At 40.5% G+C, this 16,988-nt stretch overlaps 1 protein-coding gene across 1 annotated transcript in view; it reads left to right on the forward strand.

The window, feature by feature from the left end:
* The window catches only part of ZNF804B (zinc finger protein 804B), a 55,552-nt gene extending 39,300 nt beyond the window's left edge, over positions 1 to 16,252 (forward strand). Inside the window, exons 3-4 of the mRNA XM_006035518.1 lie at positions 8,738 to 8,868; positions 12,592 to 16,252. Coding sequence (XP_006035580.1) covers positions 8,738 to 8,868; positions 12,592 to 16,252 — 3,792 coding nt within the window. The remainder of the gene's footprint in view (positions 1 to 8,737; positions 8,869 to 12,591) is intronic.
* The last annotated feature ends 736 nt before the right edge of the window (positions 16,253 to 16,988 follow it).

A 16,988-nucleotide genomic window follows, 5' to 3' on the forward strand; every position in this document is an offset into this window, starting at 1 on the left:
CCGTGCCAAGTCAGCCCAAGGGCACCCTCAAATTCTCATCCGCCACGTCTTACTGGTAAATATAATAGGGAGGCTGGCCTTATGGGCCACACTGGGCTCCTCTAGAGTGCGCTCCCCCTTTCTGGGGCTCGCCACGCCCACGCTAGGGCTTCCTAGCAGTGCCCCCTTCTGGGGCTCGTCATGCCCGCGCTGGGGCCTCTCAAAGCCGCCCCTCTCCAGGGCTGGGGTCTATGTACCCAGCACACAACCCAGGGTCTATGTTCCCCGCCCGCAACCCACTGGTTGCGCTCATCACCACTGGCTGCGCCTTCGCTGGCACTGCGCCTTCACTGGCGCCCTTACTGGCGCCGGGGTTCTCACACTCCATGAGCCCCCTATGAGAATAGTGCACCCTCTTGGCGTCAGGGCCCCCACACCTCTGGGGTCCCTATGAGGCCTCCTCCAACCCCTACAGCCTCACCCAAACCTCCGGTGTAATATCAAAGCCAAACATAAACTCAAGCCTCCTGGCTATAACTCAAACATAAAGCCTCCTGGCAGAACCATGGTGCTCAAACCTCTCCGAGCTGCCATCCTTCACCCAGCTAGAGCTGTTCCTGTGATTCTCACCGCCTAGCTCCAGGAGCTTCTGCCCCTCTAGCTGCTGGCAGGGAACTGCCAGCCTGGCCTCAGCCCTGGGCTTTATGAGGGCCCAACCCTGCCCCCTTCCGGCCAGCTGACCCTCATTAGTTGCCAGGGCAACCCACAGCTGTGGTTATGTTCTGCCAGGGCTCTCTCTCCCTGGCAGTTTCTACTCCCTAGGAGCAGGCACTGAGGTGCCCTGCGACAGAAGCCACTCCATACCCCAAATCGTTTTGTTGCCTTTCTCTGCATCTTTTCAGTTTATAGTGCTTTATATTGCACTGATAAAGGTAAAATTCCAATAAAGTCCAGCCCTATACAGAGGTTCATTCTGACCTCAATCAAATCATTGCCCTTTGACCAATGCCATACAAAATACAAAAGGTCTGTAGGTAAGTTTGGCAGCTGGTGGTCAGCCTCAGGTTGGCACAGACCCCTCTCCCTCCCAATAACACTTAAGCCCAACCACATCAAATATTAATTAATGCTGTAGCTGTAGACATGTAGCCATAGCCCTCCCACCCAAATTTCCATCCTAATTTAATCACTGCTTGACAGAATTTTTTTTTTCACTTGGACCATAAGATATAATTTAAGTGTGAATCTTATAATTGTGTTATAATCTTATAAAGTGTGTTTTTATAATTTTATATTTAAATTTTTTTTAATTAGAAGCACATACTCCACACACATATACATACACACACATATGAACACCCACAGTGTGTGTGTGTATATATATATAAAAAGAGAGGCAGAGAGAGAGAGAGAGAGAGAGCATGCTACTTGTAGTTATTGCAATTGTCTGTATTGCTTTTATATATATAAATTGGGATGTAGATTTTTTAAAATAAAATATTATCCCATAGTAATGTTATTTGTAAGGTTTGGAGGACAACGCATTAAAATACTATTAAATTATTCATAATTTATTCCGTATGTCTAGTTTTAGATGCTTAGTTAAGCACCTAATTGCATGAAAAATGCAATTGCACACTTAAATAGATGTTAATTCCCTGGCTTACTAGCCTGGATCAGTGTTCTCATTTTGGTGTACAGAGCTTTTTTATATTGCTCAGCGCCACCTGTTGAAAGTCTTCAGGTGCATGTTAAAATGGTTGTGTTATTGTTTTACAAATATAGCCAAAAAAATATTCATAAGGTGACAGTAAAATAACTGTGCTGGGTTAACACAAGTTGTGTTGGTGAATGGATATGATGCAAAAAAGTCTTCTACTTTTCTGCACCCATAGAAGATGTGCTTCTCATTTTTAAATTTAATCTCTCACAAGAAGTTCTTAATTACTATATTTATTTGAATCAAAGATGAGATTCCCCTCCCCCTATTCAACATGGTGGAAGGCAGAGGGGGTGGGGGGAACAGGTGGCAAGCAGGGGAAGCACCACAGGAGGTAAGGGTACAAGTTGTATGTGTGAGGGAGGAAACCAGACACTGCGGGAGGGTTATGAGCCAGTGGCAGGGAGCAGACACCAGGAGATGCAGGCACCATGGGGAAGACAGGTGGTAGGGTGGCAACTGGTGGGGTGGAAAGGCAGCAAGAGATATGTTAGGAGATGTCCCGGCTAGCACAATGGCTGAAAGGGACCTTGGGGTTATGGTTGATCACACGATGCACATGAGCTGCCAGTGCAACACTGTAGTCAATAGAGGTAATAGCATACTGAGATGCATTAGCCGATGGGTCACCAGCAGGGCTAAGAAAGTGATACTTCCTCTCTACTCAGCACTTGTGAGACTACAAGTGGAGTACTGTGTCCAGTTCTGGGTGCCACACTTCAAAAAAGACATGGGGAATCTTGAAAGGGTCCAGAGAAGGGTCACAAGAATGATTAAGGGCTTGGAGGACAAACCTTATGAGGCAAGACTAAGGGATCTAGGACTGTTCAGCTTGGGGAAGAGAAGACTAAGGGGGGCTTCGTGGCAGCCTATAAGTATGTAAGGGGTGAATATTGGGAACTGGGAGAAATCCTGTTCACTAGGGCGCCCCAGGGGAGGACAAGGAGCAATGGCCATGAACTGTTAGAGGATGGTTTCAGGCTGGATGCAAGGAAGAAGTCCTTTATGGTAAGAGTGACCAGAATCTGGAATAGACATCCCAAGAAGGTGGTGCATTTCTCTAACCTTTGGAAGTCTTCAAGAAGAGACTGGACAGACACCATGCTGGGATCATTTGATCTCAGTAGTAGCCCTGCACAGAGCAGGGGGTTTGGTCTCAATGATCTTTCAAGATCCCGTCCAGCCCTTAATTTCTATGATTCTGTGATGCAGGGGGCGAGGGGCAGGGTTTAGGCTGCTTGACTCCTCGACTGTCTGCCCCTTGCCACTGCTTGTCACCCTGCTGCTGCTTTCCCCACTGCCGCGGTGGGGGGTGGGAGTGGGGGGTGGTGTGAATCTCTTTGATCATTGGTTTTTATACATGGAAAATTATAACAATTATACATTTTCCATGTATAAAATCAAATTATTGCAGGAAACATCTTAAATTCAAAGTTGTCTCAGATTGAGATAAATATGGTACTTGTGTGCAGTAGCTATACTCTATGTGTTCTCTTCCCTGTTTCCTTGACATCTGCTGCGTGCCATTAGTGAGTAAAAATACAGCTAGCGTTCTGTTCTTAGTGCTGGTCCGTTTGCTTTCTTGATTATCGTCCTGACTGTCAAAGAAGTGAAATGGCACCGCTCTTAAGTACCTGCATTCCATAGTACTAGCTTTCACATTGTTCTTTGTTTCCTTGACAGGTAGAAACTGTTTCTGTTTTTTCTCATGAATACTTTATGTGTGATACTGAGTAGCTCATGGTGACAGCTAAAACATAGCAAGCATCAGTAGAGGACATTTTTTAAATGTGTTTCTTTGCCCTTTCTTCAAGTAGAACACGTTAATAAGAATCAAGGTGTACTTATGTTTTTCTGTGAAGAATGAGATCTTTATTTTTTTTTATAACTTTATAGTCCTGTAAAATTGGAGAGCTGTCAGAGAATGTGGTTCAGTGGGAGCTTTTTTTACCCACAGATTTGTTTAGTTGTTTTGTATCTAGAATACTATGAAATGGGAGTCTTCTTTCTGAGATTAAAAATTGTCTTATTTTACCAATGTATTTAATTATAAATTGCAGAGAGTGAGAAGTGTTCAGAAGAAGAGGGCAGTATATGACATATTTCAGGTTGACAATGGAGGTGTGGGGGGATAGAGAAAAATAGAAGAGCATGGGTGAAAACAAACCTGTTTGTTTTCAAGGCTGTGAAAGTTTGAGTCTTTTAAATAGGGATTTGCAGATGTACCATTGCAGAATTCAGTCCTCTGAGATACCAAGCACCAGTACTGGCTGACAGTTTTCTGACAGGAAAGTGTTCCTTTTGAAAGTGCTGATCTGACAGATTCAGAACTTTCCCCAGATTTGTAGCATTTCTCTCAAAAATTTTAATGAAAGCCAGGTGAGCAGGGTTCCTGGCAGCCAGGAATCCCCCAGCTGCTGGCGAACAACCTCTTGAGAGATCCCGACTCCTAGGGTGTTTTCTAGCCCCCAGAGGAGCTAGTTGCTGAGTGAACACCTTGGACAACTGCCTCCAATGGTTATCCAGTCCCAAGCTCAGAAGGGAGCCGGGCAGTCCTGGGCAGCAGCTGTCCTAGTTATCAGACAATGGGGAACAACCTGAAAAATTCCACTTTGATTTTCCAATTTGTCATTTTTCTGTTCACAATTTTTTTGTTTTACTTTTTGTCCCAAATAAGAATGATCAAAAGAAAATCCAAGTTTTCTGTATTAGGGAAATTCTATTTTCCAACTAGATTTGTTGAATTTCTTTAGGTTCCAATGAAGTCAGTACCTCAGAGCTGGGGCAAAGAAGAGGATTCAGAAGGAAAGAAAATAGCGAGGTGGCTTTGGAAAGGAGAAGAACATGGGGATATGGTGGAAAAGCTAACAAGTGTAGGGACTGGCACTGTTAAGAGGAAGGAAATACTAGTGGTAGTGAGGAGAAAGGGTGGCTGGAAGGAGAGGAAGGAATGGGTTTTGAAGGGAATGATTTTATAGTTATGAGCATCATAGAAAACAGGAATAGCAAAGAGGAAAGAACATAAGTGAAAATAGACTGAGGACCATGGGAAAAAAGAAAAAGATGAAGAAAATTTTGGAGGGAGAGAAGAATCTGGGGAAAAGAGAATGAGGGATTAACAGAGGAGGGTGGACAAGAGTGAAGAGAAAGAGAAAAAGCTGAGGTGAGTTAGGAAGGTTGACTGTTCCAGTAGTTAAGATGCTAGCCAATGGGTAAATAGGATTGGGTTAAGTTTCTTGTTCTAGCACATATTTACTATTTTACTTAGAGCAGGTGTCTTTGGGCCTCACTCTGTTGTGAGTAGAGCTGGCTAGCAATTTTTCTACAAGTGATTTTTGTTAGAAAATGCCAATTTTTTTTAAATGGATACTATTGCAGATATGTACTAGTTGGACTAAGCTTTCACTATGGAGGTTTCTTAGGACCCAGGAGGGTTTTCTGTTCAAAGAAAAACCCACCTTAAAAATGAACAATAGTACAGGTTATCACCTTCATGCTGATAACCAGAGCAGTGATCTGAAACTAGATCTAATTCAGAATCTGGGTTTCTCAGTCTTTTCTGCCAGAGTGTTGTACTTTATTGCCTGGCAGCCAGAGCCAAATCAAGGATATGAGAAACTCAGGGACTTGAATCTGGATCTTCCACCTTCCTTACAATCCAAAGATATAGAATTAGGGATAGATTCTTAAAGGAATGTGAGCTCAGTATTGCTCGGCACCACCTTGACACATAGCAGGATTTTTAGAACATGTGGTCACATCTACATGAGACACTGACTGTGCAGCCGTTACGGTGCAGTCATTTAGCACTTGTATAAGCGGAGCACTTGTATAACTGGAGTTACTGTGCAGCTGCACCAAAGAATGGCTTTTTTGTGATGCTGACTGTGCAGTAACTTATGACTACTGCACAGCAGTGCTGTACCATGCTTCCTGCCATGTGACACTACCATGCAGTAGTCACAAACCACTGCACAGTCAGCATCTCATGTAGACATAAGATGTAGTGACGGACTACTGCACAGTCAGCATCTCATGTAGACCTGGCCTGTAGGTATGCATATGTGAAGTTTTCAGAAATCCATCGTAAGCATTGTCCTGTCTGACTCCTCAAGGTAACTTGAGGCCCTGAAAAGTCATGAACAACTGCTCAAACCTCTGTACAGGGCTATCTATCTGAAACAGCCACTGTGCAATACATTACTGATTGCTACAGCCTCTACATTTTACATGGACATTTCCATTATCTAGTTCAATGCTGGATAAGAAGGAAAAAAGTTCCACTGTACTTCTAAATACCCCTCTCAGTATTCACAGGATCCTGAACTCTGCATCTGCTGTACTTCAGTCCTCAGTCTTTGACCCAAACACAGAACAGTCATTATCCTAGTATGATGAATTTTCCTGTTACAAATTTTCCACTATGCTGTGATATCACAGGTCATTTCTTCAGGCAAATCTGAAACAGAAGTGAATGGAAAGAAGTGTGAACATCATGAAGAAGTAACAGCTAGAGGGGCAAGCACAGAGGTCCCCTCTCTGAAATTACTGCTGCCTTTCCTCAGGTCATGGAGGAAACCTGGAGGGCCTGGATCCATTAGCACATATATTTTGCAACACCCAGATTTGCTGAAGCAGTGGGAATGGGAAGGCAACTGCACTATGAGGCACCCACAATTTAAGTTTACCAAGCTTGCAAAGCACACAGTAAACTGGACATTTTCATTAATTATAATTATTGCAAAGATGTCAGGATAGGTAAATCCTCACTTGCTCATAACATCATCAGTGCCTCAAGCCCAAATCCAGGCACACAACAACCCTCCTCCAAGAGAGCAGTTTGGAATCACTCCCTGTCTCTGTATGATCGAAGTCAGCATGACCTGGCACTTCAGCACCATGGATAAGGTGCAGCACCATGGATAAGGTTCAGTACCACGGATAAGGTTCAGTACCACTGCTGCCTGATGACTTGTTTGCACTGCAACAGCAAGGTGTCCCTACTTGCTTGAGGGGTGCACCCCAGCCTTGCCAACTACCCATACTTTCAACTCAGAAGTTTTCTCATGAGGTTGTTTCAGGTCATCTCCAGCAGGCACTCTCAGGCACACCAGAGGTCTCAGGAGTAGGTGTGGAAGGAGAACCCTGTGAAAGAACCCCACTGGCATTCTTCTAGATTTGGAGTGAGCTCCACAGGGTGGACTGGCTGTGAGCAGGACTTTAAATATCCTGGGCAGAGCCTTGTACTTGTATGGTCATATTTCTTCCAGTACCTGAGATAACTTATTTAAAGATAAGTGAGGTGCCTCCACACTACAGTGCATGAATATCAACTCAGGAAGTCTGTCTTAGCTTGAGCCCTGAGAGACATTACATGAGGCTGAGCATTGCTGGATGATGCTTCATAAGTTTGGACCCCATATTTCATGTCTGTGACTATTTGCTCTGAGAGATTGGCAGTGCTTAGGATGCTAATCCTTAGGCACTGACAGGCTAAAAAGTAGGTAAGTACCTAAAAAGAATTGGAGAAGCCACATTAAAAATTGCAGTTGAATTTAAGTGGAGGCTTAAGCCTAAGTGCCTCTTGAGGAACATGACTACTGCCCACTCCCAAAATAAGTTTTTCCCCTCTCTTTTTTTCTATAATTTTCCATAAAGATTAAAATATGTCTTGGTTTTGTACTAAACCACAATGGAAGAAGCTTAAAAACACAAAAAATATTCATGAAATGGCGGAATGTTGAAACCCTTTCCTGCCCAGCTCTATTTGTGAGGATACATACGTTAATAGCTTAGGTACTAAAATAATGGGCAGTGTATAAGTTACATAAATAGGCAGGTAGGGGATCCAGAGAAAGCATCCACAGAGGAGCAGAGGACAATGAGATTAGATGGGAGAAGAGTCTCAAGTGAAAGGGCATTGAAGGGCCTTCTTGAATGTAGAAGAAATGTAGGTTTTGCACAAACAGAAGTCTGACATTAAACAGAAGGGATCTGAAGGAAGAGCAAGCTTAATACTGTATTTATTTTAAAGGAAACAGGGAGAAAGTAACCTGTATTTCAAACTTCTACAGTAGTCAGTGGAGTCCTTTCAGTCTCTGCCCTAACCAACTTTTGATTCAGAATTCCTCTCCTGCAGTTGACCTTGACTACCTAGCAGTAAAGTCTGTGTAGGATGCAGCTACAGCTATAGAATCTATCAGTCAAAGGCCTTAGCAACTCTTATTTAAATGGGTGACTTAGCTCACATAAAATCTGCTTACAAATTAACACTACAGCCTTGGAGTCCTAAAGATTTTAATTAATTCTAAGCAAGATGAACCATCTCCATTTTCCTAAGAATACAGTCATCACTTTTTCTGATGACTCTGCTTCTTTCTTCATTGTACATTATCACCTGTGCAAAACCTCTTAATTAAGAAATGTAACATTCAGGAACTAAAGGCTTCTCACAGCCTGGTTCTGTTGCATTTTTCCAGTACATTTTTTTCCATAAATGTTGTGAAATTCCTCAGAAGAAAGCTATTCCATATTCCTAATTAAATATTTTAGACACTCCATTTCTCTCAAAATAAGTTTGTTCTTAAAACATATTCTCTCACACACAACCCGATTCACCTGTGATTATACACACAGAGACTCACAAATACAAGATGTTATACATACATATTCCCATAGAGATAAGTTTATAGAAGTAGTTTCATATATATATTCATTGAGTCAGTGAAACCAGGATTTTCACTCATCACATAATACATATGAGATATATGTATGTACCTGTATATTGCATGTAGATATATATACATACACACACATATTATATACATGCACAGAGGTACATCATAAATATATAGGTGTGGAAATCACAAGGCAAAACATACGTCAGTCTGTTGCATTGTTATGAAAAAATACTCTGCTTAAGATGATTGTTATTTTTTTTCCTCCAGTGACACAGTGGCCTCAGCAGAAACGCATGAATTTAGTCAGAAGGAATGCATCTCTTATGTACATATTTGATTCTTTGCCTTTTTTACACAGAGGTTGAAAGATTTAAAGCAAAGGGAATTTGCCAGAAATGTGGCATCGAAGTCGTGGAAAGATGAGAAAAAACAGGAAAAAGCACTCAAGCGACTCCATCAGCTTGCTGAGTTACGGAAGCAGTCAGAATGGCAAGTATTTTAAATTTATATGATTTTTTAACACTGCCTTTTCTTAGTCCCATGAGAAATATCTCTAACTTTCTTCCTGCTCTCTATTATGTACTGTGAACACATATACTATAACATATTTTCAGTTATCCTTGACTCAAAATGTTCCTGTTCTGCAAACCATAAAATTGAAAATCCCTGAATTAATTACTTGTCATTTGAAGGTTTATGTTTTCCTCCCCTGTAGCCTGTTTAATCTAATCTGCCCCAAACTGAGTGATTTGAAGATGATTTTTTTATAATATTAGTATTTTACCTTATTAACACTGACCTGAACAGATTAGTACAACTCTTAGCATTTTATGAAAAGTGAAAAGAAGAAACAAAACAGATCATAATGTCTCTGTGTTTAGTCTGTGAATTGTTTTTCATTACTTTTTCATTACTTTTAGTATACTCAGACCATTTAGGTATTTTGTCCCTAGAGTAAACAGAGCTATCATTGTGTGTTTACCTCAGTTAAGTTTGCCCAGCATTATATTATAGAGATATAATACAAAGTCTATAATAATAAACATTTACATTTGAGAAATGTGTTTAATGGCCCTAACATATTCCAAATGCTTCAGTGGAATAGATAGTACTAGACCTAGTGTGTATGTTAACCTATGACTCTATAAGCTACAACAAGCTAAATAGCTAATGAAACTCCTATCCTGCAGTGGAAATGATAAAATCCATTGTATACTATAGTAATTTACACATATGTAATCTCTTTTGAGTAAGACATCACTTTGTCACACCTAGTACTGACAGCAGAATCCTCTTATAATAAAGTATATTTTCATGCAACTTCATTGAATGAAATGCGACTACCTATAGGAGGATTCTTTTGTGTTTCTCTGCCACAGGGATATCTCCGCAGATATTCTTCTAAGGTGGGCAATAGGTGGGTGATTGCTATACCAGGAAGAACCCAATGAATCTGCTGTTAGAATGCATTGCAGTAGCTCTTCCCACTCCTAATGGTTGAGAAAGTAAGTGGAAAATACTCCACTCCTTGATTCAGGTGGGCTGCAAGATTCCTGATTGCTCTAGGCTTTTTTGGAGTAATGACAAGCAGAAGTGCTATTACCAAAATCCCAGTACCATTGAGTCTTTTGAGAGCCCATCTATGATCAGGACTTCTTTGCAAGCGTTGACACAGAATTCAGGGACAGTTACAATTACCTTAAAGATTACCCTTTCTGTATATCAAATGAAGATACAATCACATTTCTCAGTGATTCTCCATTCTCTTTTAGCAGACAAGATATTGCTACCAAGTAATATAAAGAGGCAAGAAACAGGCCTGTAAACCCAACTGTTATTGATTATTCTTCAAAGCATAAGAATAAGCACTTGTCACTATGCCTAACTTGCAACCTGCAACAGCACAGTACAAAGTCTCACCTATATCAGCCAGGGAAGACACAGAAGAAAGGAGGATAGTGACATGCAGATTGGCATCATATAATCTTGAATTATTGAGGTCTTCTCCCAAATCCCCCATGTTTACACCTAATATTTATGCGTGGTTTATTTTAATAATATCCTCTGATTGGCGTTATTCAAATTTCTGTTCCACTGAGATTTGGGGAACTGGACTGAACCAGTTTTTGGTGTGGACCTGGCAGATACCTTTTAGCTGGGGGTCTTTCTGCTCATGAAAAATACAGACCTAGGAGAGAGAACTTCTTACCTCCTTTCCTCACCATCTGGGAATACTACTTGCCATGTTCTGTTTCTTTTACTTTGCTGCCTAGGCCAGTTGTAACGTCTGCAATGATCCACTCTGGAACGGACTTTGTGGCCTGCTCTAGCTACTTAGCACAAGCCTCTTGAAAGTGGCCAAGGCTGACACCAGGTTAACAAAAGTTTCATCATAATTGCAATATGATGCTAGCTGACTGCATACAACTCAGCTGTTATCAAAAGGCAATGCATATTGTATCCTGGTTGATTGTATACCAGCTTAAGTACATATCATTTGTAACTCAGGCTTTTGCTAGGTCTGTAGTCTGCACTGGTCAGTGTAATCTGTAAGTCACTGACCATGTGCACCACTGTTCTAGCCAGTAATGGCACCCTGAAAAAGACAACTCACTTGCTGTACGCCAAAGAGCTTATTCTTCCATGATAACAAATAAACAATGTGGGGATTAATTTGGAACTCCCATTGCTACATGAGGTATGTATGCATATAGACACATGGAATAAAGCATTTGAGCTCACCCTGTCATATCATTTTGTACCACCCATGATTGAAGCAGCACCAGAACTAGAGGAAATAAGTGTTCCCTTACCATTTTCCTCCTATATTTGAATTTTTAAAGACATGCTTTGTAGAGCTAGCAGCTAGATAGAGTTTGACCTTGTTTGGTTAAAATATTTCCAACTTTTAAATCAACCAATTTACTACATGTTCAATTTTATGATTTTACTTTATTTATTGGATTTAGTTTCCATGCTGCTTAGCTGTGTATTACATAATAGTTCTGCAACAGAGCATCAATCGCAAAATTAGATATTTGCTCTACTACTAAACATATTTTTAAAGCACTGATTGGAGAACATCTCTATGGAGGTTATGAATTCCCCCTCTCCAATACAAAATAAGGAAAAGTGGTAGTTTTCCTTTTTTTATTGTTTCATAGTCAAATTAGAATACTTTGAACTTAACTGAAATGACCAGGAAGGCAAATCACACATAGGTCAAGAGTAAGACACAGGGGAAGATGATATGAAAGAAATAGCCACATACTGGCAGATACTGAAACTAGTTTTGAATGTTCATGCACAATTGCTATTAACATTAAACGAAGTCAGTTGCACACACGAGTGTGGAACTGTATCAAAATAAAGTGCAGAAGAAGGAGGTATTTTATATATTTCTTTTTTATACTTAGTTTTTCTTTGAAATTTTCACAAAAAGAATTTTATTGTAAAACATGTTAGAAATATAAACATGGAAGAGATCATAAAAATACTTAATTCTGAAAGGAGCACAGATTAAAATGCATGAAAAAGAGGTCTGAATCTTCTGCCATCAAGTTTTGTATGTGGCACCACTTCACAAATTGGGACTATCATCACTGTGGATATGTTTATACCAATGCAGATGCAATGCAATGTTATACCAATGTATGTCCCAGATACAATATTCCCAGCATGCCCCACCAACCCACTCCAGCTCACATATTCCAAACCTGGCTCACATTGCTTATTGAGACCACTCTGGGGTCTCAACCAGGGATGACCTAACTGGCAGGAGTGGTTGGGCAGGGTGTGCATGGCCGTGTTCTGGCTGGAGCAAGCTGCTTCTGAAATGAAACCAAACTGTAGGATAGTTATCAGGAACAAGATTAAGATCTGTTATGCTGGTATAAATTCACAGTAACTAGTCAAGTTAACAGAGTTTACGCTGGATTTTTACCAGCATAACTGAATAAAATGTGACGTGTGCCACACAACTCATATTGACTGTGGAGAATAAAGACTTCCTGGCTCTTTTGGAAGGAGCCCAATATTGAATTACTGTTGGAAGATATAAACATGAGTACAGTACAACAACTTCCCCTTTCAACAGCTTGGATGACCACTTCCTTCCACAGGTTGATCCTGGTGAATACTAATAATTTCTAAATTTAACTTTAATTAATCCAACAATTTTATTTATATATTTATCTGTTTATCTATTTATAGCATCACAGGAAGTAGACCAGTGCTTAAAACTCCCAGACTGATTGTGGAAAAGCAGCAACTGCAAGAAGGAATTTTCCTAGATAAAGATGACAAAATCTCAGTAAGGCCCATGTGTGAAGGACAAATTCTCCCTTTAAGCACTGCAGAGAAAGAACAACAGGAGCTAACAGCAAGCAAACACCAAGCACGTACTGAGAAAGTTTATTCACTTGGAAATCAGGTCTTGCAAGTGTTCCCAGATGGCACCAATGCTAGTCACAGGACAGGAGTTTCTTTCTCTTTCTCTAAAAAAGTCCCTTTGAAGTTAGAGTCGTCAGCATCGGTTTTCAGTGAAAACAATGAAGAAGCATATGATTGCAGTGAATCACCCAACCATAAAACAAAGCAATCTCCTGAGAGCTGTCATTCTTGCACACTTGTGGCTGAGGATACAAAAGCAGGTGTGGAGAAAGGGTTAAATATTCCACAAGGTCACTCAGATATTGCAGGTAATATAGCTGCACAGACAAAAATACTAAAGGAAAATGATCAAAGCAGTGACAAAGAATTAGAAGAAACATTCAATGCTCATCCTTTATTTCCCAAAACCAAAATACATATTTCAAGTCTGGATTTTACTGGAACCCCAAGAGAAACAGCACAAGAAAGTCAGCTGAATGAGTCTGACAAACCCCTGGAAACTCTCATTTCACCTTTATGCCAAACAAGCAAGCTTTGTACACAGAAGAACACTTATAAGCACAGTGGTACCACGTTAGCTAATAATCTAGCTGAGTTCCCACCACAGCAAACAGCTGAGTATGCATGTGCAAGTGAATTACATTGCAATCTTAGTACAGTCGAAAGTGAGAGATCCTTTGAGAGTTCAGGAACCACAAATGGGAACATGGAAATGCTTGCAAGGGAGAAAGCAGTTCAAGATATTAAGCCTAAAGCACTGTCATTTCTTCATGTGATAAGCAAAGATGGCAGCACTGCCCTTCAGTGGCCCACAGAACTACTCTTGTTTACAAAAACGGAGCCCTGTATTTCCTATGGCTGTAATCCATTGTATTTTGACTTCAGACTCTCTTTAAATCACAGAGATGGTAAGCAACCCACAACAAACAAAGCAAGCTGTAACAAGCACTCTACAAATGTGAGTGCAGATGAAAATGAAGCCTCAGGTTTAATAAAAGACAAGCAACTGTCAAATGAACAAGATAATCAGTCATTGAAACCAAAGAAGATGAAAGATTCTCCGAGCCCTCGAAAGGCTGAGCAAAAAGCTGATTCAGACAGAGGAAAAGAAATGAATGGAAATGGTCAAAAGTATGTTTCAGATGATTTGAATGAAAATATACCCAAAGTGCCTGCTTACCTTGATGTCTCACAAAAGGATTATCTGAGAGAAAAAATTCTGGATGCAACATCACCTGGGAGATCTTTAAAGCCCCATTTCCATATCTGTGAAAGAAAAAAACACAGCATTGGAAATGAAAGAATTTCCTTTTCTGCCTTTATGTCTAGGACTAAAAAACATAAAGCTACCAAATGTGATTTAATTTATTCTGAAGAAAAACTTGAAAACCAAAACAATTACAAATCCATTGAAAACTTACCTGGAGGCAGCAGTGACATAAGTGACAATGGAAGAGACTGTACTGGAAGTTTCCTTTGTTCTAAAGCAAGTTCTCATATCAGGTATTCAGAAAATGAAGATGATGGAAGTTATGCAGGATGTTGGCGATTCTCACCTTCGCAGAAGTCATCTTCTGATGGACATTCTAGCTATTCTGACAGCTCCATCAGCAGTACAATTAGCTACCTAAGCAGCTCCTCTAGTCACAGATCAAACAATCACAGTAGAAGTCATTTGCTCTTTTGTTGTAAAAGAAAAAATAAGACGGTTGAAAGGCACAAGTGTAAACACAGAAAGCACAACTGTATTTCCTCTTCTGATGATGCAGAGGAGGATTACTCCTTTCACACTACAAGTCTAAGAACTAGAAACTGCACACAGAGGGATACAGTTAAATATCAAAAACATTCAAGACCTAAAGGTTTTCACCATCCAGACAGATCAAAGCAAAGCAGAAACAGACACCGATATTCTGGCAGAAAACACACCCAGAGTAGAAGCTACCATTGCTCCAAAAGTTTTTTCACCAGGGATTCAAGAAGCAGTGAAAGATCATCCAGTGGCAGAAAATCAAGAAGCAGCAGTTCAGGATCATTCTCAAGAGAGGCTGTCTATCTGAACAAAAGCAAAGCAGATAGAGAGAGAGAGCACTACACTGCATCAGGAAAAGTTGAATCTACATGTTCTGACTCTCAGAATGCAAGATGCCCATCAAAAATCTTTGATGTTGGCTCTGCTGACATAGTAGGAGAAAGAAAGTCATTGACAGCCAGGCTATTTCTAGAACAAGTGCACTCCAAGAAAAACCAGGAACAAGCACATGATTCAGAGGGATTTCCAAACAATTGTAGGACCGAACTGAAGGACCACTCACAAAGTCACTTTTCTATTAAATTTCCATCATCCATAGATGATGCAGAAATGTTATCTTTGCCTGAAGAAGCCCTACCTATAGGTAAAAAAGAAGCACGGAAAACTGAAATTTGTTCATTGGAAAACACCTCAGAGAAAGATAATTTTGAAACTTCGCAGATAAATAATGTTACTCTTACGTCAGGTAGTGATTATGATAATTGTCTTTTTAAAGACATCATTCAAATAGGGATAGGCCATCAGGCTCCAAACTTAAAAATGAACACAGCAATAAAGGATCAATCAAATATTTTAATTAGTGAAGTACAACCCTTTATACAAAGCTGTGACCCAGTACCAAATGATTTCCCTGGTGCTTTTCCTTCTAACAGATATTCTCTTGTGGCTAATTCAATAGAGACCAAAGAAGAACCGCATGATGTAAGCATGAACTTGAATCGAGTAGAAAGTAATTTAAATTCTTATTTTGACAGTGCTATGCATAAATATGATGAATCAAAAAATGATTTAGAAGTGTATAGTAAATCCATCTCTCCTCCTCCTCTAACTCAGAAGCCTATAACTTTTTCCCCAGATGAAATAGACAAGTACAGGTTACTTCAGCTGCAAGCCCAGCAGCATATGCAGAAACAAATCCTAGCAAAGCATCTTAAAGTTTTGCCTGCCACAGGACCAGCTGCCTTCTCTGCTACACCAGCAGTTCAATCTGTTCCTGTCCAGCAACATGCTTCTCTCACTACCATACATCATACACTTCTGCAACGCTTTGCTGTCTCAACTTCCGTACATCCCCACAGCAGCCATCTTTCTCTGGCCCACATTCATCCCCTCTCTCAATCGCATTTCACTCCCATATCTCTTTCACCTTTAGCTCCAGCCATCATTCCCACCCACCCTACCCTACTAACAGGGCACCCTCTACAGTTCATCTCCACCACACCCATTCACCCTTCTCCCATGACCCTCCCATCATTGCCACACACTGCATTTATCCCTACCTTATTGACTCCCCACCTGAATGCAGCTGCAGCTTCTGCAATTCATCTGAATCCATTCATTCATCCATTGTTTCAAGGGCAAGATTTTCACCACCATTCTTGCTCTAGCCAGACCCAACAGTTACCTGCAATGAAAGAAGTTTTCAGCATTTCTGGTTATCTAAACTAGCAAAACTATTACTCCTTAGTTCCAGAAATCAGTTTGAAAGAAAATTATTTTTCAGTCTTCAAACATACATCTTAAGAGAAGCCTATGATTATGTTCAGAGCACATCAGCAATATTTAAATGTCAAGACTGTGGCTGACAGCATATGAATGTTGATTTGGTTTTCATACTACTGAGTAAAAGCAATTTGAATGCTTTCCACTTGATTAGAACTAGGAGGAGAGGGTACTGCTAACTTAGTTCGGCAGAGGGTAGCTCAGTTTCAGAAGAGACAGCTGAAATAAAGTCTATGATTGATGTTAAAACTAGAAGTACAACATGCAAGCATAATGGCCATGTTTTCAACAGGGCTAATGATCTGAGGTGCTTCAATTTTAATGCACCCAACGTAGCAGCCTTTAAATGTGCCTAATTTTCAGAAGGTGAACATGAAACACTTTCAGGAGATCATGCCTGTTTACGGTGTCTCTAATTGGACAAAATTTGAAATAGTTTCTAGATGCTGGTGAAACTATTGAATAACATAAAAAGCCTGAAAGGGGATGAGTTACATCTGAGGCACAATTATCAATATTGTTCAAATAAAAAAAAACCAGATTCAATAGTGATGTTACAGTCACCACATGTCACCTGGAGAGTTGAAAGAAGTTGTGATTTGGTCACAAATGCACAGCAAAGAATTGCCTTGGTGTAGAGGGAGTCTGTGGAAAAAAGGTTATGGCATTTCTGCCTCCTTCC

This window comes from Alligator sinensis, unplaced genomic scaffold (genome assembly GCF_000455745.1).
Source record: "Alligator sinensis unplaced genomic scaffold, ASM45574v1 scaffold303_1, whole genome shotgun sequence".
NCBI classification, from domain to species: domain Eukaryota; kingdom Metazoa; phylum Chordata; order Crocodylia; family Alligatoridae; genus Alligator; species Alligator sinensis.